Consider the following 24,114-nt stretch of genomic DNA (forward strand, 5'->3'; position numbering starts at 1 on the left):
AAATGAGAAGTGGGCCCGGTATGACAGTGTGTTAACAGTTCAGGTCAGGAGTGAACGTTGGTCCTTTTATACACACACATGTTGTTGGTCAGATGACAGCTATGTTGGAAATTAGCTGCTGGCATTATCAAAGGAAATCAATATCTGCAGAAATAATACTGCTTCATCTTGCTAATTGTTATTCACAAACTGTATCTATAATGTTTTGGCCTTGCTTGTCAAATTAAAGGATTTATAAGACAGGAGGTCATCAGGTTAAAGATTTTCATCAGAATCCATCAAGCCTACATTCAGGAAAATTGCATGCTGAGTTTCAGCACATGTCTTAGGTTACAGCGTTAACACTATGCCTTATGCAATGCAATAACCTCCTCTCAATGTGTTACAGTGCATGGAGCAGTGGTTGTGGAAGAAACAGACGTGTCCCACATGTCGTGTTCATGTGTCCATGCCGAAGCCCCTCTTCTGGTCCTCTGCCCGCATCAAGGTGCCATGATGGCCCTGCAGATCCATTCACCACATCCATCCCTAACATTGCCTCTGAATGTCTGTGAATGTTCTCATTCATCCAGGTCATGGTTATCCAAAGGAGTTGAATCAAGTGCAACTGGACTTGGTATATATCCGTGAAGACGTTTCGCCTCTCATCCAAGAGGCTTCCTCAGTTCGTGCCTTTCTGACTAGATGAAGCTAGTCTGACTGGCTGGTGATGAGACTCAGAATTTATCCTCTTGGAGTCGTTGTCAGAGCTATAGATGTCCATGGCTCTTTGTGTCCTGATGTTTACCAGCGACGGGCATTGGTAAACATCGGGACACAAAGAGCCATGGACATCTATAGCTCTGACAATGACTCCAAGAGGATAAATTCTGAGTCTCATCACCAGCCAGTCAGACTAGCTTGGTCTAGTCAGAAAGGCACGAACTGAGGAAGCCTCTTGGATGAGAGGCGAAACGTCTTCACGGATATATACCAAGTCCAGTTGCACTTGATTCAACTCCTTTGGACTTGCCTCTGAATGAAATCCCCATTCCTCGCATAAACCTTCAGCATGAAGACACAACATCACAGTTCATCCTGCATGCTGATTTTTCCTATCTTCCATTCTTGCTGTTTTCTGCAGAGTATCGTAATACTATTTACACATGACAGCGCTAGTGGAGAGACATTCGTGTACTCCACCCTTCTGTCATAGATGAGAAAGTTTTGTTTGCTTGAAGTAAGCTCAGTCTATGGTAATAATGGTACTGGGCCTCAACCAGTACCGGTGTGGGAAGATGGCGGCATGAATTCACGTTTGTGGTGGCCCCACCCAGTACCATCCTGGCAATGTCTTTGTCCATGTCTGCGTCTAAGTTTGTCTTCGTTTGATGGCTGGGAGAGCTGGTGCTGGATCGGTTGGGAGAGCTTGGTTTGCTGCATCCTGTGGGCCCAGGGACCACGGCCCTGCCTGGAGCTGCACCCAAAGAGGAAACATCAAGGCAGTCTGACTGGATGCAGAAGCTGGGCAGGCTAAGCTAACTGCTAGCCCATGCAGACCGGCAGTTCCGACAGTCATCCTGGCTGGCGTTCATTCTCCTGGACAGTGATTTTTTTGTTGATGTTTAGTTTGGATATATGTGTTAGTTTGGATCTATGTGTTCTTGTAGTTCTTATAGTTTTTGGATGTATGTTTTTGTCTTTGTGTTGTACTGCTTTGGGCTGGGGGAAACGATGTTTTGTTTCATTTCATGTGCGCAAGTGCATGAAATGAAATGACATGTAAAGTGTTCCTGATTCCTGATAGCAAAACTGTATGCTGCAGAATGATTTGACACTTGACAAAACGAACAATATTTCTAGCTTGGGGCAATGAGATATGAGCTCGTTTTGTAGAGAGTGAAGTCAAACCTGTTTATAATGATCATCGTTTACACTCTAGCCAACTACAAATATTGTAACAAATGCCTGATTGGACTGCTTAGTTAAAATTAAAGTTGAGATTCACATTAATGAGACCAAAATCTCTTTCTGAAAGAATAGGCTTGTCTGTTCCCTTAGAAACACCTTGTTTTGCATCTCCTTCACCTTGCCTTACCCTTGCCTTTTTTTTATTATTTTTACATGGGACCTCTAAACTACTGCCATTCTTACAACACCTCTAAACCATCTCACTGCCAAATAAGAAACTCTGGAGTTTACAATTAACAGTAATTATGTCATACAAAGTCTGGCTCATAGCTGATTTGAAAACAGTGTGATTCAACAACAAAACATTGGTAGTCAGTAACAAAATGTTAACTTTTCACGTATAACACATTTCATTGCTTAAATAGACTAGTCAAACAATTATTTAAACTTTTTAATGGACATTCTGAATTTGCTTATTACTAGGTGCTTGTTGATCCAAACCAAACTGTAAACAAATGTTTGCAGTGTGCACTACAGATGTATTAAAGTCTGTTAGACAAATGGAGTGCAATGAAGGGCATCAAAAAAGTTAATTGACTTATTTGATAAGAAAATATGTCTCTACTGAGTTGTGCACTCAGTTTTGATGAGAGCAGCAAGCATTTGGCTTCCATTCATATTTCTCAATGTGATGAATCCCTTGCATTGTATGAAACAATGAGCATCTTGTGGCTTCCCCATGTTTGCTTTGTATTTGATAGCGATTGTGCAAACAAAGTAATTAAACTGTTCATAATGCCATGGGTCAGTGCATTTTTATCTACCAAGCATTTACAAAAGCATTTATTAGACTAATTTACAGTACAAGGCACAAGGACGTGGTAATATTGGTATACAATGGTAACAAACTTGATAAAAACGATAGCAATGTTAGCCTGAAGAGAAAAACAGTTGAAGATGATGCCCAAAAGTTATTTGCAGGCGATTGTAATTTTACTAAATACAGCATTGCAGGATATATAGTTTCACACTCTCATATAAACACACACACACACACACACACACACACACACACACACACACACACACACACACACACACACACACACACACACACTCAAGACACTGCCTCGGGATGGCCTTGTTTCAAAATTTATTTGTCTATTTTAAAAACAAGCTTTTTCTTTTATAAACATGTGTCAAACTTTTTCGGTATATCACTTTGTATGCACGTCACTGCAAACGCACACACACAAACAGCTAGTTTTATTTAAATTTGTGGATTCTGCAAATCCAATGTAACAACTCGGTCTTATTCAAGAAAATATGTTATAATGTATGAACAAAACCTAAGCACCACGGACGTATGCATCGGACAACAGCTTGTCTTTTTTCCACCCTGATCCCTGGGAGACGTGCTCAGACGGGTGTCGTCGTTTTGAGGAGGAGGCCAGCTTGTCCGGATGGAGAGTAGCGGTTTAGCTCCAGCCGGGGCGGGACCTGGCGTCCCGCAGGGGCGGGGTGAAAGTGCACACGTGGAACCTCAATAACTTGGGAGTGACAAGGCAGTACACTAATCAGCGAGAGGAATCACGACGCCTTAATAAAACAGCCATCCAATGGGACACTTCCTGAGGATGTCATCTATAAAACGTAAGTTTACAGTCGGAAAAATGAAAAAAAAAAAAGATTGTGGAAAGGTTCAGGTTAGGATGATGAACTGGAAATGCTCACAGTTTGTCGGGGGAACAGCTGATGTCTGAATTTATGCTTCGCTCAAGACCCGAGCGAAATCTCCGCTTCTCGCTTCTGGAAGAAAAAAAAAGATTTTGGTTTCTCAGCAGCGCTGGCTAGATGATTTGATCTAGGTGGAACACACTTCTTTGGAACTTTTCGTTTCCAGAAACAAACCTTTTTGGGTAAGACACATTTTTCACTTTCAGAAATTCATTGTGTTCAGTGTATCATCCATATTGGTAAGCCAGGCTGGTAAGTCTAAACCGTTTAGATGAAGGCTGTTTGTTGGGTTTTGTGCCTCCACATATTAGCAGATACAATCGATGTATGCATGTGTCTTTTGAAATTCAATTGTTCGACTTACAAAGAAAGGCAGATCACATTCAGGATTTACATATCGTAGTACCCATCCTTTTACCGACCCTTACTCCCAATAACCTCACAAGGCACGACGAACCTTCAGTTAACTGGAAGCATCACATTTTAAGAGCTGCTCTGTTGTCACAAGTATACCTATATACGTGTGTGTTCGTGCGTGTTTGTGTCTGCACGCGCGTTCGTGTGTGCGCGCGCGCGCGCGTCCCCTTCCAGTCACGAGTCACACAACACCAACAAATTACCTAGGGCTTTTGCCTCTAAACCATTTGACAGGTAAAGTTTAATGCCATCAAATCCTTATCGCACATTATTTTAGAAATTAAGAATCGGTGTTATCGTTTCCTTTTAGCCAGATAGGCCTGTACTTTTGTCAGGCGATACAAGGACCCCATAACACTGTGTATATGTTGTGTGCTGACATACTACAGATGTGCGTTGACTTTTGTGTTTGCCAGCCAAAGGGACTCATTTAGGGGGTTGATTGCCATGGTAACTCGAGTGTTTTCCTCAGTCTGGAGAGGTTGGTTGCACAGGAATGGGACTGAGTTTTACATTAAAACAAAATCTTTTCGTTGTGATTGTCCCTCATCAAAGGGACTCCTTTGTTGTTTTTCACGATGTACTGTCTGATTTCCATCACAAAGGACAGTATAGCCATGTGCTACGTGCTACTTCTCGATTCTCACTCTCCTCTGAGTATTGATATGGCTTTAACGTAACTTTTGAGTGTACTACTAATTAAGTTAAAATCCAGGTAGATGGGCTCATAACACCTAATAATACACATGTTGTGATTGAAATCATGCCCGTTTACTATGGAATCCACCAAAAGGTACACATGAAGGGAGAAATTGTCCACAGGGCACATGCATTAGTACACTCACATAGTGGTGTGTGTGTGTGTGTGTGTGTGTGTGTGTGTGTGTGTGTGTGTGTGAGACCTTAACCATTTTCAGATGCACAAAAGATAAGAACAACCTTGGCCACACTGGTTTGCAATGAAGGGTGACATCGATAACTCAAAATTTAAGAGCACAGTTTTAATTACACGGGGAAGAATGGCTAATCATTACTAAGGAGAACGTATACTAGAGGGAAGTAAGAACGAGTGCATGCAAAACAAAATGAGGTGAGATCCAAGCTTCCATGGTGGATGTCAAGGCCTTGTATTTTCTTTATATGGATTAGAAGCACTCTAATTCTTTGTAATTGTCTGTATAACGTCATATGTACGTTTGTGTATACATTACTGCAACCTCTCTTTTCCCTGATAGAATAACATTTCTAGTATTATACAATTTCTTCCTCACATTCATTTCTAATTTCATTCGACAACGTGGTTTTGAAGAGGGAGCATTTGGAAAGACAGTGTTTATAAAAATGTTGTAGACGGGCTCATATTGCAGTTCATGTGGAGGTAAAGGTGCTTTCCTTGTGTTATTTTGATGGGTCTCCTTCACTTTTGCTAGACATGCCCTCACCAAGGTCATTTGTGGGGAAGACACACACACACACACACACACACACACACACACACACACACACACACACACACACACACACACACACACACACACACACACACACACACACACACACTAATTATGTCTGATGGTGTTTAACTTAATTGCACACACCCTCCACTTTCCTTCTCTCATCTCTCATCTTTAGCCTTGGTTGAGCCACTGTGCAGTAAATATCTACTGCCATGTCATCACGCGACACTACAGATTAAGTTTCCACCTGTTGTCTTGTTTTACATCATGATCTTTTTTTTTTTGGAATAGGATTTAAACTCAAGGAAGGTCAATAAGTAAATGTGCAACATGTTTTGATTGCTGATGGAGCACAACATTATTAAGTAAATTGCACCCCTGATAAATCTGTACTTTCTTTTGTGCTTTCTCAGACAGCTAAATTAAGGCATGGGTTGCTCATAGATGTATTCCCTTTCATGGTCAAGGTGTTGTAGGGAATCATGGGGAGCTTCAAGGGCCATGCACTTCCCGGAAGCTTCTTCCTCATAGTTGGGCTCTGGTGGACGGGGAAGTACTCGCTGTGGTATGCCACACGCAGGAACAAGAATCTGGGTTCCACTCGTCTGGCCAGCAGGGCATCACAGCGACGTCTGGAGATAGTTGAAAGCTCAGTCACGCTGTTTTTTTCAGTGATTGGTGAGTAGCCCTGTATATACATTTAAACAGCATAATTATTAAGACATGGTTTAAGCTGGGTGTGATCTCTACATTCTCAAAAGAAAATTAACTGTATTCGTCTACCCATGTATATACAGATGGATGACAAACTAAAGAAAAATCCTGAATGCTTGACCCCTACAGTGAGGGGGCCTGATGCCTCTGTTATGCTGTGAGGGGCATTTTCCTGGCATGGTTTGGGTCCACTTGTCCTCTTAGAGGGAAGGGTCACTGCAAAACAATACAAAGTTATTCTGAGTGACCACCTTTATCCTATAATGAGACATTTCTGTCCTGATGGGAGTGGTCTCTTCCAAGATGCCAATACCCCCATCCACAGGGCACGAGGGGTTGCTGAAGGTCTAATGTGGAGAAAATGATGTAAATCATATGCTATGGCCTTCACAGTCACCAGCTGTCAACCCAGTTGAACAGCTATGGGAGATTTTGGACTGACATGTTAGACAGCACTCTCCACCACCATCACCAAAACACCAAATGATTTTTGATGAATTTGCCAGCAGTCATGCCCCATGTACCTGGGCTCTGTCAAATGAGGGAAGCTAAGCAGGTATGGGCTTGGCTAGTACTTGGATGGGACACCTCCCGAGAAAACTGAGTTGCTGCCGGAAGTGGTGTTGGTGGGCCTGTAGGGGACAGTCTTCCCTCCGGTCCTAATAAAAAAAAACAAACCCAAAACAACAAATATCAAAATCCCAATGCCCCAGTGCAGTGACGGAGACACTGTGTGGTAGGAGATGCCGTCCTTCGGATGAGACTTTAAACCGAGGTCCTGACTCACTGTGGTCATTAAAGATCCCATGGCACTTATCGCAAAGAGTAGGGGGTTCCCCGGTGTCCTGGCAAAATTCCCAACTTGGCTCTCTCCATCTGGTCACCTAATCATCCCCCCATGTAATTGGCTCAATGATTCTTCCCTCTCCACCTCAAGCTGATGTGTGGTGAGGGTTCTGGTACAAAATGGCTGCCGTGCATCACCCAGGTGGGTGCTACACATTGATGGTGGTTTAAGTGAGTTACCCCCTTCACTGTGAAGCGCTTTGCGTGTCTAGAAAATCGGTATATAAATATCATTATTAAATGAGGGAATATCTTTTTGGAAGAATGGTGTTCATCCCTACAGTAGAGTGCAGAGACTTGTAGAATCTATGACAAGGAGCATAGAAGCTGTTTTAGAGGTTCCTGGTGGACCAACACCTTACTAAGACACTTAATGTTGGTTTTTCCTTTAATTTGTCCCCCATCTGTATATAGTATAAAGGAAGAGAGAGAAAGCAATGGGGGACTATAACCCATTCCCCAATTTGAAACCAGCACATGCACATTAAACACAATAACCTAAAACCCAACTATTTCCTTTATAGTATTGATTGCTGTTGCATTTGTGCTGCAATAGTGCCATATTAGTCATTGACAATGCTCTATCAAGGCAATTATGTGATATTAGGAACCTCCCACATTTGTGCATTCAAATAATTTTGTTTGGAAAGCTTTTTCTTCTCTATAAATTATAACACAGATCAAGAAGTGCTTGATCAATTGTGTTTGCCATCAATAAGAGAAGTAAACCAAATAAACTATCACAATGTGGCTGGGTCTTCAGATATTAGAACCACAACATATTAGTGTGCCTGGCTGTTCAGCAGCGGAGATTTGATCCAGCCAACCCAGAATAGTGACATATGAGAAAGAAATGCTGCGGTACTCACCACTTTAGGTCATAAGGCCATAATCTCAACCTTTTTCCGTGGTTTGGGTTGTAAGTGTTAAACATAAACACCCACATGTGTGATATATCAGATACTCTTTCATTGAAAAGATCTCTGTTTCCTCTTTGGGGTTCTGCAGGAATGCTGGCGGAGCAGTTTTTCGCAGATGGACCCAGGCTGCAGTTGTATGACTTTGCAGAACAAAACTGGAAGCATCTGATGAACTGGCAGCATGCCACCATGTACCTGTTCTTTGGTCTAGCTGGGACTGTGTCTCTGATAATCCACACTACAGAGGCTGCCCCACTTGCTCTGGATAGGTTAATGCTGGCTATTGCTTTCTTTAATGAAGGTGAGAAATCTCGAATGAGAAAAAAGCTGTTGTTTTCTTTTCCAGCTTCCCTTTAGACTTGTTTTGTCACTCACCCGGATATCGGCATGATTTTTTGATAGAACAAACTAAAATGAAATAGAAAGAGTGTTTTTCCAATTTGATTGGCATCTGCTCTGTTGTTTGTTTTTGTAGGATTTCTTTTCCTCTACCACCTCCATGGAAGGGCTATGCTGGACGTACATGTGCATCAGCTCCTTCTCTTTGCCATCTTTGCGCAGGCTCTCACGGCCTTCCTGGAGGTCTTTCACAGAGGCAACATCCTCCTGGAGCTGCTGCGATCCACACTCACTCTGCTACAGGGCAGCTGGTTCTGGCAGGTAATCCTGAATGTGTGCATATTGCTACATTTGGGTGTGCACAAGAGAAGGAGTTGAATATTTGTTCTTTTCATTCTCAGATTGGATTTGTGTTGTACCCATCCAGTGGGCCTGAGTGGGACTTGAAGGATCATAATAATATGATGTTCATCACCATGTGTTACTGCTGGCACCTGGCCTTCAGCATGCTAATTGTGAGCGTGCTCTACTGCACCATCAACTGGTGAGAACATCCACTACATGAGCTATCGCATAACCCACTGTGTGTTTATTTGTACCGTAAGGCGTATAAACACACTGAGGTGGTGAAAATCAACTCAAATGCTCCTTCTGGTACTCTGTCAACAAAGTTTATTTTGAGTTCTCCAGGATCTGACTCCTTCCACTTATTTTTTCTGTTTTCTGTCAAGTGTGGTTCGCTCCAGGTTGAAGAGGACGCCTCCAATGGAAATGGGACTTCTGAAGCCCAGAGAGAGGGAGCCAGAGTCAGAGGACGAGATTTTATAAATATGTGCCTAACTCAACTCTTGTTCTCATCCACATTATCTTACAATGAATTCAGGGATATCATACGAGAATTTCCAGTATCAAAACTATTGGGACAAGGGGCAAAGGAAATTAACAGAAAAGGACTAGGGCATGGTTTCTGGATGTTTTTTTTTCTTCAAATATATTGCTCTACCTCTGTCTTATTTAATCAAATGTAAATGTCCCTTTTAGCCATACTTTCACTATTCATTGTTATTTATTATATTGTACTCTTACACTTTGCATCAAAGAAGGTTGAATCAGTTCCTCTGGATACAGCGTTTATTGAGATACGTTTCATCACTCATCTAAGTGAACCGCAGGTATCCCCACCGCTTATAAAAAATACATTTGGATAATGACCGAAACTGTTTCATATGCAAATATGGGCGTGACCATTAACTACAGCTACAATGGCCATGTGTACTGTTCACAGAGGATTTGGGAAGGTTTGCAAGCACAGCATTGTAAGATAGCGACAGATGTACTCTTAGCCCCCCCGGTTAAGGTATGGTCATTCCCTCTTAACATAGATGGCCTCTTTGTCGCCATCTTACAATGCTGTGATTGCAAACATTCCCAAATCCTCTGTGAATAGTACACATGGCCACTGAAACTCTTGTTAATAGTCACACCCATATTTGCATATGAAAGTGATTGTTGGTTTTGGTCGTTATGTCACTGTATTGTTTATAAGGGTGGGGATACCTGCAGTCAGTTGACACTGAAGATCAGAGAAGGTTGAATCAGTTCATCTGGATACGTTTATTGACAGATACATTTCATCACTCAACTAAGTGACATCTTCAGTCTAAACTGACTGCAGGTATCCCCACCCCTTATAAACAATACAGTTCAGACTGAAGATGTCACTTAAGTCAAGTCAAGTCAATTTTATTGGTATAGCCCAATATTACAAATTTGCCTCAGTGGGCTTAACAGCAACACAACATCCTGTCCTTAGACCAGTCCTTAGACTCACTTAGTTGAGTGATGAAACGTGTCTGTCAATAAATGTATCCAGATGAACTGATTCAACCTTCTCTGATTTTCTTACCTGGATTACTGAGCATGCGTCAAGCCATTTAGACTGAAGTTGTCACTTAGATGAGTGGTGAAATGTATCTGTCAATAAATGTATCCAGATGAACTGATTCAACCTTCTTTGATTTTCTTACCTGGACTATTGAGCATGCATGAAGACATTACACTTTGCATATTTCCTCCCATATAATTTTTACTATCAAATGTTTGCACATATATGAGCACATAAAATTTAAGGATTAACTTGCATGCATTTCATCCCACCTGCCAAACTAGCTTTGATAGATGGTTTAGTGTGGTGACTTTAAATCAATCATCTGGTAACACCACTACCGCTGGTATTCTTGTGTCAGGTGGTAAATATATTCACCTGTGGTCATCTAATAGGGGGTTTTACACCTTGCACAACAGATTAATGTAATTAACTACCTGGAAAAATAGAAAACTAGCAGTGCTGTGGGTCCTCGAGGACTGGTTTGAAAACCATTGGTTTAGCATAAGAAAGTACTCGTATCTTGTAGTGAAGACATTGCATTTATTATCTGGAATTATTATTATTATTATGGATCTACTTGAAATAAGTTGTTGAAATTGTGAATGACACCTCATGCTTTTAATTTCCTTTTCAAATTTACAATGCTGAGAGCAAAGTCCGCTAATGGCCAAGTAAAGTCTGAATGCGACATACGTAAATGTCTGAATGCCTTTAAAAATATAAGAGAGAATATATTGTATTTTGAAGCCATTATAGAGTATAATCAGCAACCAAAGAGCATTTCTTTTGTTTTTGGTTATGTTGTTTCGGACATTTTTGATTTTTGTATCAACCCCCCCCCCCCCCCCAATTTGCCTGTGAATGATAAATGTCAATAAACGTGGGTATAATGAATGCCTTAATATTTTTTGTTGATGCTTCTTTTTTTTTATCGCTATGAGTTTTACAGAACATCAATGCACAGAAAAGCTTGACAAGTGGACAGGAAGATATAGTTTGGGAGAATGTAAAAATGTACAAGTCTGTTTATTGGATGCACAAACTGAATGAGATGCTGCATCTTCCAATCCATTGTCTGTAGCTGTTATATTTATCATGTGTATTCACTTGTATGTCCATCTATCATGTAGTGTAAAGATCTAATCCTTTGTAGTCTTCTAGTTTCTTTTTTTTTCTTTTTCATTTTATTGACCTGATTCTGATAGCATTGATTTATACAAATACTAATTTAAACCCATAAATGTTTAATTTCCTTTGTCCCTTCTCCTTTAACGCCTTTCTCTGATACCTCTACAAATAACACCTAGAAGCATCAACAGCCTACACAATCCCACACGAAGAGGATTGAACCCCTGCAGCAATGTGATGTTTAATGGTTTTGTGTTTGTGCATGTATTTAAGTATATTACATTTTACTTGAAAGGATGAAAATTTCTGTCCGCCGGCCTCCTCTGTGTCAAGTGGTTATCATCGTAGTAGCTTTTTTAAAAAAATCTTTTACATTTTTAATTAGAAAGGCCCTGTGATGGCCTTGTGGCCTGTCCAGGGTGTCTCCCCGCCTGCCGCCCAATGACTGCTGGGATAGGCTCCAGCATCCCCGCGACCCTGAGAGCAGGATAAGCGATTTGGATAATGGATAGATGGATGGATGGATGGACAATACAAAATATGAAAATGCTAGGGGGAGGTAAAAACAAGACTAGGTTAAAACCTTGCATATGGCTGGGCTCGACCACATTTTGAAATCGGTTTCACGAATAGCGGCTGTACTGAGCAGCAGTTTTCGCTCTAGCTGCGCGCGGCTATTAGCGCTGGTATTTATGAATTAGACTTTTTTGCGATGAAGCATTCCAGCAGTATCCACGAGCAGCAATAGCCTACGTTCGTTAGCGTGCAAACCGCGCGAACATCTACGCTTGGTCAGCCGACCAATCGTGTAACTTCATTAACGTCATTGGTCATCTGATGCAGCGGCCCAATCGTGTCCAAGTGATCGCTGACTCAGTCAGTCAGTCAGTCAATCACACCAAACATGAAAACTTTAACCCTATTATTGAGAAAACGAAGAAAAGGCTTAACCATTGGTTACAAAGAGATTTATCTTTAAAAGGGCGAGTATTATTAGCCAAAGCAGAAGGTTTATCCCATCTCATTTATGCAGCAATCCCTCTGTTTGTCAATAAGCAAACTTGCAATGCAACAGATACATTACTCTTCAACTTCTTATGGAAAAACAAGACTCATTGTACAAAGAGGTCTGTCATTATGGATACATATAACTCTGGGGGGCTCAATTTTCTTGATTTTGCTACTCTTAATAATACCTTTAAGATTAATTGGATAAAGCATTTTCTGAACAACTCCACTTCTATTTGGAACTTTATACCCGATTATGTTTTTTCCAAGATTGGTGGTCTTAACTTTGTACTTTTATGTGATTACAAGATAGAGAAACTTCCCTTAAAGCTAGCTAAATTTCACAGGCAGATGCTTTTGTCATGGTTTTTAATTTACAAGCACAACTTCTCGCCACACAACTGTTTCATTTGGAATAATCAACACATTACATTTATTCTATCGAAATTGGTTTAGCAATGGTATCATGTTAGTCCACCAATTACTTAATGCTAATGGTCTCCTGTTAAGGTATTCTGAATTCCTTAATGCCTACGGTATTCCTGTTACCCCAAAGGAGTTTGCAACGGTCATGGATGCTGTTCCTTCTGGAATTCTGACCCTCCTACGGGGTTCCGAAGGACCAGCATCCTTGCCGACACTTGACCCTAAATTAACTTTCGTGGGTAAAGTCTGCCTGTCTACCACATTAAGGAATAATAATCTTAACATTCGTTCCTTATTTCAATCTGACATTATTTGTACACCTTCTGCTGTCTCATACTGGTCTAGTTTTGTTGGCAACTTGAATTGGAAAAATATATGGTGTCTCCCGTACAAATATCTTCTTACTAATAAAATACGGGGAATTTCTTTTAAAATGTTACATAGATTATAACCTGTAAACGCCTATCTAGTCAATATGTTTAAGAAAGACTTGTGTATAAAATGCTCTTTATGTGACTTGTGTTTGAGCTAGCGGTGTGTAAAAACGAGGCATACTCCAAGTTAACAGTTAATGGGCTTTAGTGTTGAACTGTATGTATCAACAATACAGAGGTGAACTGATGCACGCAGGAGACCGCGTGCCTTACGTAACATTAACTACAGTTAACATCCACTGGGTGGTGATATAATACCACCCGTAACATCTCCCTTTCCTTTAAGGAAAAAAAACACTTCTTGAAATACCAACTTGTGAACTTCACCCAAGACATGGTTATATCTAGATCTCAAAAACAATTCAACAACCTGTCTAAACACTGAACATTAGAACCAGTCCATGTGAGCTTATGGGTTCAGTCTGTTGGGAGGCCGAATCTGACGGCCATATCGAGAGAGCAGGGGAATGGGGCGACGATGGGACAGCAGAGGTGTCCAAAGTCTGTGGTGGGCCCAGAGCCTGTGGACTGCTGTAGAGCCTGCTGGGAGAGGGTCGAGGAGAGAACATGCATGCCCTCTCACCCTCTGTCATTTCACTCTGTGGCTGAGACCCACTGCATTCAGATGAAGGCCCCTCTGCACCAGCCCTAGGGTTTTGTGATGGCCTTGGCTCTGCCATACGTAGATCGACTCGATTGTGACGATACAAGGAGCCCTCGACCTCTACCAGATATGACCATGGGGCCACTTTCTGTCCCCTGGTAGTGGCTTCATCTGAACTGCTTCTCCCACTGCGAGCTCAGTTAAGTCCTTAGCAGTCCTGTTGTAGATGAGTTTCGAGATTTGTCTCCCGTGCCGCAGTTTATCTACAACATCTGTAACGACGTGTGGCTCAAGAAGTGCATCAACCACTGGCAGAGCTGACTTCAAACGCTGTGACATCAGTCGTTGGGCAGGACTGCTGTCCATACCCACCGTTGGGGTGTTTCTCCATTGTAAGATTGCCTTCCAGGCATCCTCGCCATCCCGTAGTGCTTTCTTGCACAGGTTCTTTGTGATTTTGACTGCTGCTTCCGCCTTCCCGTTGGCCTTGGGATACCTTGGTGAGGAGGTGATATGGTCAAACCCCCACTCCACAGCGAATTGGCAGAACGGAGTACAGGCGAACTGGGGCCCATTGTCGGAAATAACCCTGTCAGGTTGCCCATAACGAGCAAATTGAGCCTTGCATCGTTTTATTGTTGTCTCCGCGCTAAGGTCTGGCATAACATCAATCTCCCAGAAATCTAAGTAGTGATCAACTACCATCAGATAGTCTTTCCCACTGTGTTGGAAAAGATCCAGACTTATGATTTGCCAGGGGCGTGTGGGCAGTTCATGGCTCAGCATTGTCTTCTTTTGCTGCTCAATTGCATACTCATTGCATGTAGAGCATTTACTGACATAATCCTTGATTTCGCTCTGCATTCCAGGTCAGTATATGGTCTCCCGTGCTTGTCTGTAGCAGGCCTCGCCACCGATGTGACTGCCATGTACACTGGCAAGCATCTCAGGACGCAATGATTTTGGGATCACCACTCTTTACCCCCTAAACAAGACCCCGTTCTGGACACTTAGCTCCTCTTTGATAGGCCAGAACTCTCTGACAGCCTGCTCTGTTTCATCCTTATCAGCAGGCAAACCCTTCAGGATAGTAGACTTCACGATTTGCAGCTGTCTGTCGGTGTCTGTGTGTTGCTGTATCTGCAGCAGCCTTTTGTCTGTGACATTCAGACAGTCGGCCATATTTATGTGCTCAATTGCCAGCTGCTCGTCCACCATACTGGAGACTGTGTGCTCTGCATGCATAGAGCTAGGGTGTGTTTTAGAAGTGACAGCCCGGCTTAATGTGTCACTCACAAACATGTCCGGTCCTGGTTTGTAGATCACTCTCAGGTTGTAATTCTGAAGAGCCAGTAGCATGCTCTGCAAGCGCTTGGGAGCATTGAGGAGAGGCTTGCAGAAGATTGCTACGAGGGGCTTGTGATCTGTCTCCACTGTGATATTGTCTCTACCGTACAGATAATGATGGAAACGCTGGCAGGCAAATACTTTGCTAAGGCATTCCTTCTCTATCTGCGCATAGTTTTGCTCTGTAGGCGTGAGTGCCCTTGTCACGAAAGCAATAGGCTGTCCCTCCTGCATCAGACAGCAGCCCATGCCATGCTGGCTGGAGTCACTCTGTACTGTGACGGGTTTTGACACATCATAGTATCGCAGCACAGGTGTCTGTGTCACAAGCTGTTTTATCTCCCTGACAGCTGCATCGTGCTTCGGCAGCCAGTGCCAGACTGTGTCCTGGTCTGTGAGTCTCCTCAAAGGCTCACATACTTCTGAGAGCCGCGGGAGAAACTTAGCCAAGTACGTGACGAATCTGATGAGTCTCTGCACACCCTTGACGTCGGATGGGGCTGGCATGTCCAAAACCGCTCTGACTTTCTCCGGGTCAGCTTTTAGACCTGCAGCCGACAGGATGTGGCCATGGAACCGCACCTCAGACACTCTAAATTTAAGCTTCTTGACACTGAGCCGCAGTTTGACTTTTCGACAGCGGTCCAGCTTGTCATCATGGTCCTTGTTTTCCTCTTCCTCGCTGTCACCACAACCAACGATGAGGATGTCGTCAGCTATAGGCTCCACTCCCTCAAGCCCTTCCAACAGCTCATGCTGTTTCCTCTGGTAGACCTCTGGGGCTACTGACACACCAAACGGAAGTTTCAACCATCTCTTCCGGCCCCAGGGGGTCCAAAAGGTGGTCATGAGGCTGCTAGCCTCATTCAGTTTACACTGAAGAAAAGCATCTCTTGCATCGACCAGTGTGAAGACCTTGGCTTTAGGCAGCTTATAGAGCACATCCTCCAGTGTGGGCATGAGGTAATGCAAGCGTCTGAGTGCCTGGTTGAGATGGTGCGGCTGTAGACATATACGCAGCTTTTCTGGTCTTTTGACTATGACCATATTGCTGATCCAATCCGTGGGCTCACTGACTGATATGACATGACCCTCTCTTTCATATCGGTCGAGCTGAGCCTTCACAGCTTCCTTCATAGCCACCGTAACATTGTGTGGTGCACTCTGCACCGGCTGAACTGCTGGATCCAAGTCAAAATGAACCTCTCTGGGGAGTGCCTCCACAGGACCAGTGAAGACATCCTGATATGCTCTGATGACTGTACTTCTGGTGAGAGGCATGGTGAGGTTGTCGTCCACTGTGTTAAGCCCTTCTAATCTGAGCTCCTCTGGGATGGTTAAGTGTATGAGCCCCATCTCCTCTGACGTGGACCCTGACAGCATTGGCAACTGTCGTGTATTTACAACCTCAAAATTCAGCTTGTATTTGCTGCCCTGTACAACACACTGAGTGGTAAGGACCCCAAACGATGGCAGACCTTGGTCTGAGTACATTGTCAGTGTGGTGCTACTATGCTTTAGTTTCTCTCTGGCAGCTAGCCTCTTCTTGTCACTGAGACTCACGACGTTGCACGTAGTTCCTGAGTCAAAATGGCATCTCTGTAGTTTGCCATTCAGGCGGAGATTGACAAACCCTTTCTTGCCTTTTGTTCCCACTGCACCAATGCTTTCTGTTGCATACATATCATTTGTGTCCATGACAGTGTTGTCTTTATCCATGTTCAGTCCCTCAACTGCGTGGAGTTTACCATCCTTTTTCTTATTTTTATTACAAACTCTCGCAAAGTGATTGCTGTGCCACAAGCATTGCAGGTCTTGCCATATGCTGGGCAGTGTTCTCTTCCCCACTCATGTGCTGTGCCACAGTATTTGCATGTGGAGAGGCCCCCATCTTGTGATCTGGGCTTCCCACTCATTTTCTCTGTAGTACTGGCTGATCTTTTCAATATTTGTTTCCCTACAACATTGACATTGTCCATGAGTGATCTCTCTTGCTCCATGGATCTCAACTGCAAATCACTCAGTTCTGCTGCTCTGCATGCTTCAATAGCATTGGCTAGAGTCAAGTCCTTTTCCCTTAACAACCGTCTGCATGTGCCCTCTTTAGCAATGCCGATGGCTATTCTGTCCCTGATCAAGTCATCTCTTAGGGCTCCATATTCGCATGTGGAAGCTTTCTCCCTGAGCCGTGTCACAAAACAGTCTACTGTTTCACCTTCCTCTTGTTTACAACAGCCAAAAACGTAGCGCTCATAAATCACACTTTTAGCGGGTTTGAAATACCTTTCCAATGAGTCCAGTATGATGGTCGCGTCTTCTTGCTGTGCGTCGGTCAGATTTAAGTTGTGTTTGTAGACATGTCGACATTCAACTCCCATGACACTCCTCAGAGTCGCCGCCTGGACCTTCTTGTTCTTGTCCACCAGTCCTGAGGCTAAAGCATAATCTTCATATTCTGCTCGGAAGATTTCCCAATTCGCACTTCCGGGTGTGTCTGTTTGGATAAGAACTTCCGGTAAAACCGGCTGCTTACGTCCTACTGAATCAGTAGTTAGCTGCCAATTTATCCGTCCGAAATCTTAATTTCGTCCGAAAAATCAATGAACCAAACAGGGCAAAAAGGGGCGTTCAAGTATCAACGCCGTGAATCAGGCCCCACTGAGCACTGTTGTGTGCCACAGTGTGCAATTCGGTGCGCTATAATTCTCTAATTTATTTATTTTTATTTTCTCCCTTTTTCTCCTCAGTTGTAACTGGCCAATTACCCCACTCCTTTAAGCCGTCCTGGTCACTGCTCCACCCCCTCTACCGATCCGGGGAGGGCTGCAGACTACCAGTCTCCTCCTATGCATGTGGAGCCACCAGCCGCTTCTTTTCACCTGACAGTGAGGAGTTTCGTAGCACGTGGGAGGATCACGCTATTCCCCCCCAGTTTCCCCTCCTCCTGAACAGGCGCCCCGACTGACCAAAGGAGGCGCTAGTGCAGTGACCAGGACACACCCACATCCTGCTTCCCTCCCGCAGACACAGCCAATACGCCCATTTCACGCCGCGGCCATCTTGGATTAAAAAAAACCAAGCGGTGGGAATTTAGCCACGCCCCCTTCTTACTTCATTGAAAACACTGCTGGAAGCAACATGTCGTACTGCTGTGTACCATCCTGCAACTCCTATCAAAGAAGGGAAAGAGATAAATCCTTGACGTTTCACTGCTTCCCCAAACGCCTGCACACCCGTAAGCAGGGCTCTCAAGTTTTGAACTGAGTTCAGAGTGAGATTTTGGCGGCGGTGGTGGTGGGGGTTTGGTTGGAGTGGGGACGGGAGTCTGATCTGATAAATGACAGATAAATTCATACAAATAAAAATATTTATTTAATTCATCATTTTTTAGCGCAGGTAGAACTGGTGACCTGAACGAGAACAGGAGAACGTCACTTAATATGCGCAGTAAGCCCGTATACATGTTCATTATGAATACAAACGACAGGGTTGATGTCAGGTTACAATCTGTCTCACAGTAAAACATCAAGCTCATCAATCTCACTTTTTTGAATATCCCAGATGTGTTTCCATGGAAATGGAGAGCTCATAACAACCAGAAAAAAGCAACAGTAAATTATATGAAGTGAAAATGAATATATCCCACCATGTACTTATCTCAGATTGTGTTCTTATAAGCTAATTTCCACAGCAAGTGGGAATGAGAGAATGAGGTCATTAACTTTAAAGACACGTAGCAGTGTCTTGCCATTAACATTGCTGATAAAGCAGCTGGCTTGCTTGAGATCGGTAAAAATATAATATATAACAGTTCAGCAACATGCAAACCTACCACAGAAAACCGGACATTTTCATGAATTTATTTACTGTATGCATTGAGCTGCAGAGGTTGCACCATGTACAGCCAGTTAAATAATATAGGGGTGACCAGTTTCACTGTGACTAAAACATTAGAAGGGAGACAGAAGTTTGACGTTGAAAAATGTTTGCTCCTGTTTGTAGTCGCATTGGTGACTTAATAGCGGAAGAAGATGAAGAGGAACATGAGGGAGATAGGTGTGTCGTTACTGTCAGTACAATACAATTTTTCCAACATGTAGATTACTGCATTGTATAATATGTATATACACTACCGTTCAAAAGTTTGGGATCACCCAAACAATTTTGTGTTTTCCATGAAAAGTCACACTTATTCACCACCATATGTTGTGAAATGAATAGAAAATAGAGTCAAGACATTGACAAGGTTAGAAATAATGATTTGTATTTGAAATAAGATTTTTTTTACATCAAACTTTGCTTTCGTCAAAGAATCCTCCATTTGCAGCAATTACAGCATTGCAGACCTTTGGCATTCTAGCTGTTAATTTGTTGAGGTAATCTGGAGAAATTGCACCCCACGCTTCCAGAAGCAGCTCCCACAAGTTGGATTGGTTGGATGGGCACTTCTTTGAGCAGATTGAGTTTCTGGAGCATCACATTTGTGGGGTCAATTAAACGCTCAAAATGGCCAGAAAAAGAGAACTTTCATCTGAAACTCGACAGTCTATTCTTGTTCTTAGAAATGAAGGCTATTCCATGCGAGAAATTGCTAAGAAATTGAAGATTTCCTACACCGGTGTGTACTACTCCCTTCAGAGGACAGCACAAACAGGCTCTAACCAGAGTAGAAAAAGAAGTGGGAGGCCGCGTTGCACAACTGAGCAAGAAGATAAGTACATTAGAGTCTCTAGTTTGAGAAACAGACGCCTCACAGGTCCCCAACTGGCATCTTCATTAAATAGTACCTGTTAGAGCCTGTTTGTGCTGTCCTCTGAAGGGAGTAGTACACACCGGTGTAGGAAATCTTCAATTTCTTAGCAATTTCTCGCATGGAATAGCCTTCATTTCTAAGAACAAGAATAGACTGTCGAGTTTCAGATGAAAGTTCTCTTTTTCTGGCCATTTTGAGCGTTTAATTGACCCCACAAATGTGATGCTCCAGAAACTCAATCTGCTCAAAGAAGTGCCCATCCAACCAATCCAACTTGTGGGAGCTGCTTCTGGAAGCGTGGGGTGCAATTTCTCCAGATTACCTCAACAAATTAACAGCTAGAATGCCAAAGGTCTGCAATGCTGTAATTCCTGCAAATGGAGGATTCTTTGACGAAAGCAAAGTTTGATGTAAAAAAAATCTTATTTCAAATACAAATCATTATTTCTAACCTTGTCAATGTCTTGACTCTATTTTCTATTCATTTCACAACATATGGTGGTGAATAAGTGTGACTTTTCATGGAAAACACGAAATTGTTTGGGTGATCCCAAACTTTTGAACGGTAGTGTATATATTCACTAATCTTTCAATAGTGGATAGCTCTGTTCTGACACATCATCTTGATAACAGGAAAATGTGTGGAATTATATTGCTTCCCACATGTATGACATATCCTCATGTGTCCAGTGAGGTTTGGGCGACTCTACCTGATCATGACTACGACGTGAAGCCCCTTTCTGTGGAAGACCAGCTTGACGCAGTAAAGAAACGCATCGCTTTCCTGGAGGACGAAAATAAAAAGCTGAAAAGTGAGCGTTTTGGTCTAGAACGCTTCCAGTGTGCGCCCAATCTGATCAGGTTTTATACTGGTTTTAAGGATTACCACACCCTCAAGGCACTCTTCCTAGCTTTACAGCCTACTGCAGAGTCCATGGTGCAATGGACTCAAATGCAAAGGAACAGCCATAACCTAGAACACATTTCTGTGTCTGGCTTCCATGCAGAGCATTTATCGCTGATTGATCAGTTTTTCCTGTTCTTGTGCCATGTGAGGCAGGGCTTTTTTGCTCTGGATTTATCTGTACGATTCAATTTGTCGCCGGCCACAGTCAGCAAGAACTGTACGACGCAGGCCAACTATTTGCTCTTTATGTTAGGGACCCTCCCAATATGGCCTAGTAGAGCAGCAGTAGACGAGCTAATGCAACCAGTATTCAGAGAATTCTACCCAAACACAAAAGTGATACTAGACTGCACAGAGATCCGCATCGAGACAGCTAGTTCGAAGGTTTTGAACACCATGACATACTCCCATTATAAAAGTAACACTACACTGAAATCCCTAATTGGGATCACTCCCTCAGGGTCAGTTAGCCTGGTAAGTAATCTATACGCAGGATGTATTTCTGATAAGGAGATAACTAAGAGGTCAGGTGTTCTGGACCTCTTAGAGTCAGGTGATGAGGTCATGGCCGATAAGGGCTTCCTTATCAACGACCTGCTCGATGAAATAGATGTAAAACTTGTCATCCCTGCATTTTTAGGCCCAAGTGAACAGTTTAGCTGTGATGAGCTCACAGACACACAGAGTATTGCTGGCTTGAGAATACACGTCGAACGGTCAATAAGACGCATAAAGGAGTACCACATTTTTGATGGGGTCATACCCCTTTCACTAAGTGGAACAGTCAACCAACTGTGGACTGTGTGTGCTCTCCTAACACATTTTCAGGGACCACAGTTTTAAACCTTTGTTAAATTCAGCTGACAATAAAATAGTGCACACAAACCTTAGATAGATTGAAACATATTTAACTTTATTTCAGTACAGTCCCATTTTTTAGCCCACACCTTGAGATGAGCAATCACTATCTTCGTTTAGTAAACAATTGATGATTTGAGTTGGTAGCGAGTTCCAGTTTATTGCTACAACAGAATGACAGTTGACCAAACATATTTTAGTTTAAAATGAACCAACAGTTTTGTTAAAGTTAAAGGACAAAGAATGAAAATATTGTAGATGGGACAATCTAATGTATAAATATTGAATGTACAGTATAAAAATGAAATGTATCTTATTTTTTATTTTATTGTGATTAAACAGCTTGTTTGAATACAGCCCTGTGTGTGTGTCTCTCCTCACTGGCACAGGAGAGGCAGAAAGTACTCGAAAAAGAAAAGATTCAGCTTAGTTTTCATATTGTGGTAAATGACGGTAGGTGCTAAAGGTTGGTAGTCCAAACCATGTTTGCTGCTGGTCCCGGCTGCATTGATTTCCGATTGAGTAAGAAGGGGGCGTGGCTAATTTCCCACCACTTTTTTTTTTTTATCCGAGATGGCCGCGGCGTGAAATGGGCGTATTGTGTCTGTAGAGACGCCCGACCAAGCCGGGGGTAACACGGGGATTCGAACCGAAGATCCCTGTGTTGTAGGTAACGGAATAGACCGCTACGCTATCCGGACGCCCCCTATAATTCTCTTTTAAGTTTCCATTCATTCCCTAGTAACTGCAAGGAAAGAGCTAAGTGGCTAGCGACGATTCGGAGGACACATTTACCGTCACCAAGAGTACAAAAATGTGTAGTCGGCATTTTGAACCGGGTGATTTTGCTGTGCCAGCTACAGGTGTGTTAAGGAGGCTCAAGAAAGGAGCTGCCCCCACACTCTTTGCGTGGAATGAATACTCCAAACCCGCACCAGGCTAGGTGCGTGGGAGCGTCCTGCCGTCGCTCCTCTGCCAGCTCTGGACTCCTCTGATAATGAGATGGATGTCAGCAGCTGCCTGCAAGAGCATGACTATTGCGTGGCTCCTAATCCTGCCGCTGTGGATGATGCCCTGGCTCAAAACGAGTCAATAAGGAAACAAATAATAATAATAATATTTGATCAACAGAAGTGCTCCAGAAACAACTAGAGACCGTCCAGCTACAATCCAAATTCAGCCTGAGGCGATTTGCAGGTTCCGATGAGTGCATTCAGTTTTACGCCAGGTAGGTCTGATTTGTATCATTTCATTTAATCGCCCCTGAAATTTTTAACTCACCTGTTCAGTCTCTCCAACCCCCCACCCCCACCCCACCCACACGTAGTAGACTGCAATAAGTACTGGGCTATACTTTAACAACTGTACAGAAGATACAGTGTGAATCTACCATGTCATGTATTATGGCTTGTGTCCTAAGGTTTGCTACCTATGAGCATTTCATGTCCTTCTTGCACTTGATTGAGCCATCTAGCATAGTTCTAATGATGCCGTTACTCACCCTCGTAGTTGTCGGTGTAGCTTGGAATAGACATCTTAAACCCCTTTTCTTTTTTGCTCGTCTGAGCTACTGAGGAAGCACTCACGATGCGATGTAAATCGTTGACCTTGATTTTAGGGAGGTCCTGCAAACAGCGAGTGTAAAACAAAGCCATCTCTTCTGTCAACAAACAGGACCGGAAGTTCTTGTGCAAGAACGACGCCATCTTACGCATCGGGGCTATAATTGAGTCAGTCATAGACATCCGCCTGCCGCCCAATGACTGCTGGGATAGGCTCCAGCATCCCCGCGACCCTGAGAGCAGGATAAGCGGTTCAGATAATGGATGGATGGATGGATAGATGGATGGGGCTGGCCTCACTGGCCGGTACAGCAAAAAACAAAAAACTAATCATATAAATGCAGAGTAAAATCTTCAAAAAAAGTTTCCATTGCTTTTTTTCTCTTTTTTTCTGTAGCGTCTCTGATGGTACAAATCTGCTGCTTGGCTTCTTTGAATAGGGGCAAACAGTTAGGTTTCTTATTGGTCAATTATTTTTTGAATTTGTGAATATTAAGTTTTGCTAAAATGAAATTGGATCAATAAAGTAAAATATTTTTGATTCCCTTCTTGGCAAGTGATCAGTGAAACCAAACATTTTCCCTGCCAGTGAAGATGTAGGACAGTCTACCAACAGATGTCACTGTGGAGTAAATTCCCTCACCATCAGGTGTCGACAGCCCCCCCCCCCCCATCTCCACCCCCACGAAAAGAAAGGAAAAAGTTGTCAGACAGATTGCGGGTGTCGTTTAATGCACACGAATTTAAGGATAAGTTGTCAGACAGATTGCGGGTGTCGTTTAATGCACACGAATTTAAGGATACTGTCGGATTTCTTCGCTTTAACAGTCAAACCAATGCTCCGCGGGGGGGGGGGGACTTGACTCGGGGACTCCTGTG

The 24,114-nt window shown here is 43.0% G+C and overlaps 1 protein-coding gene across 3 annotated transcripts; it reads left to right on the plus strand.

The window, feature by feature from the left end:
- Positions 1-3,442: 3,442 nt before the first annotated feature.
- Positions 3,443-11,040, plus strand: tmem45a (transmembrane protein 45a). 3 transcript variants are annotated; one of them, XM_056277512.1, is made up of 6 exons: positions 3,443-3,809; positions 5,915-6,179; positions 8,070-8,282; positions 8,457-8,641; positions 8,722-8,864; positions 9,052-11,040. In XM_056277512.1, exons 2-6 carry the CDS (start codon positions 5,984-5,986, stop codon positions 9,146-9,148), a joined length of 834 nt encoding a protein of 277 aa, XP_056133487.1. In that variant the 5' UTR covers positions 3,443-3,809; positions 5,915-5,983; the 3' UTR covers positions 9,149-11,040. The 3 variants fall into 3 exon arrangements, with proteins under 3 accessions (XP_056133487.1, XP_056133486.1, XP_056133489.1); XM_056277511.1 differs by having other exon boundaries at positions 5,969-6,179; XM_056277514.1 differs by having other exon boundaries at positions 5,969-6,179; positions 9,067-11,040.
- The last annotated feature ends 13,074 nt before the right edge of the window (positions 11,041-24,114 follow it).

The sequence above is a fragment of the Lampris incognitus genome, chromosome 3, assembly GCF_029633865.1.
Source record: "Lampris incognitus isolate fLamInc1 chromosome 3, fLamInc1.hap2, whole genome shotgun sequence".
Classification (NCBI taxonomy): Eukaryota; Metazoa; Chordata; class Actinopteri; order Lampriformes; family Lampridae; genus Lampris; species Lampris incognitus.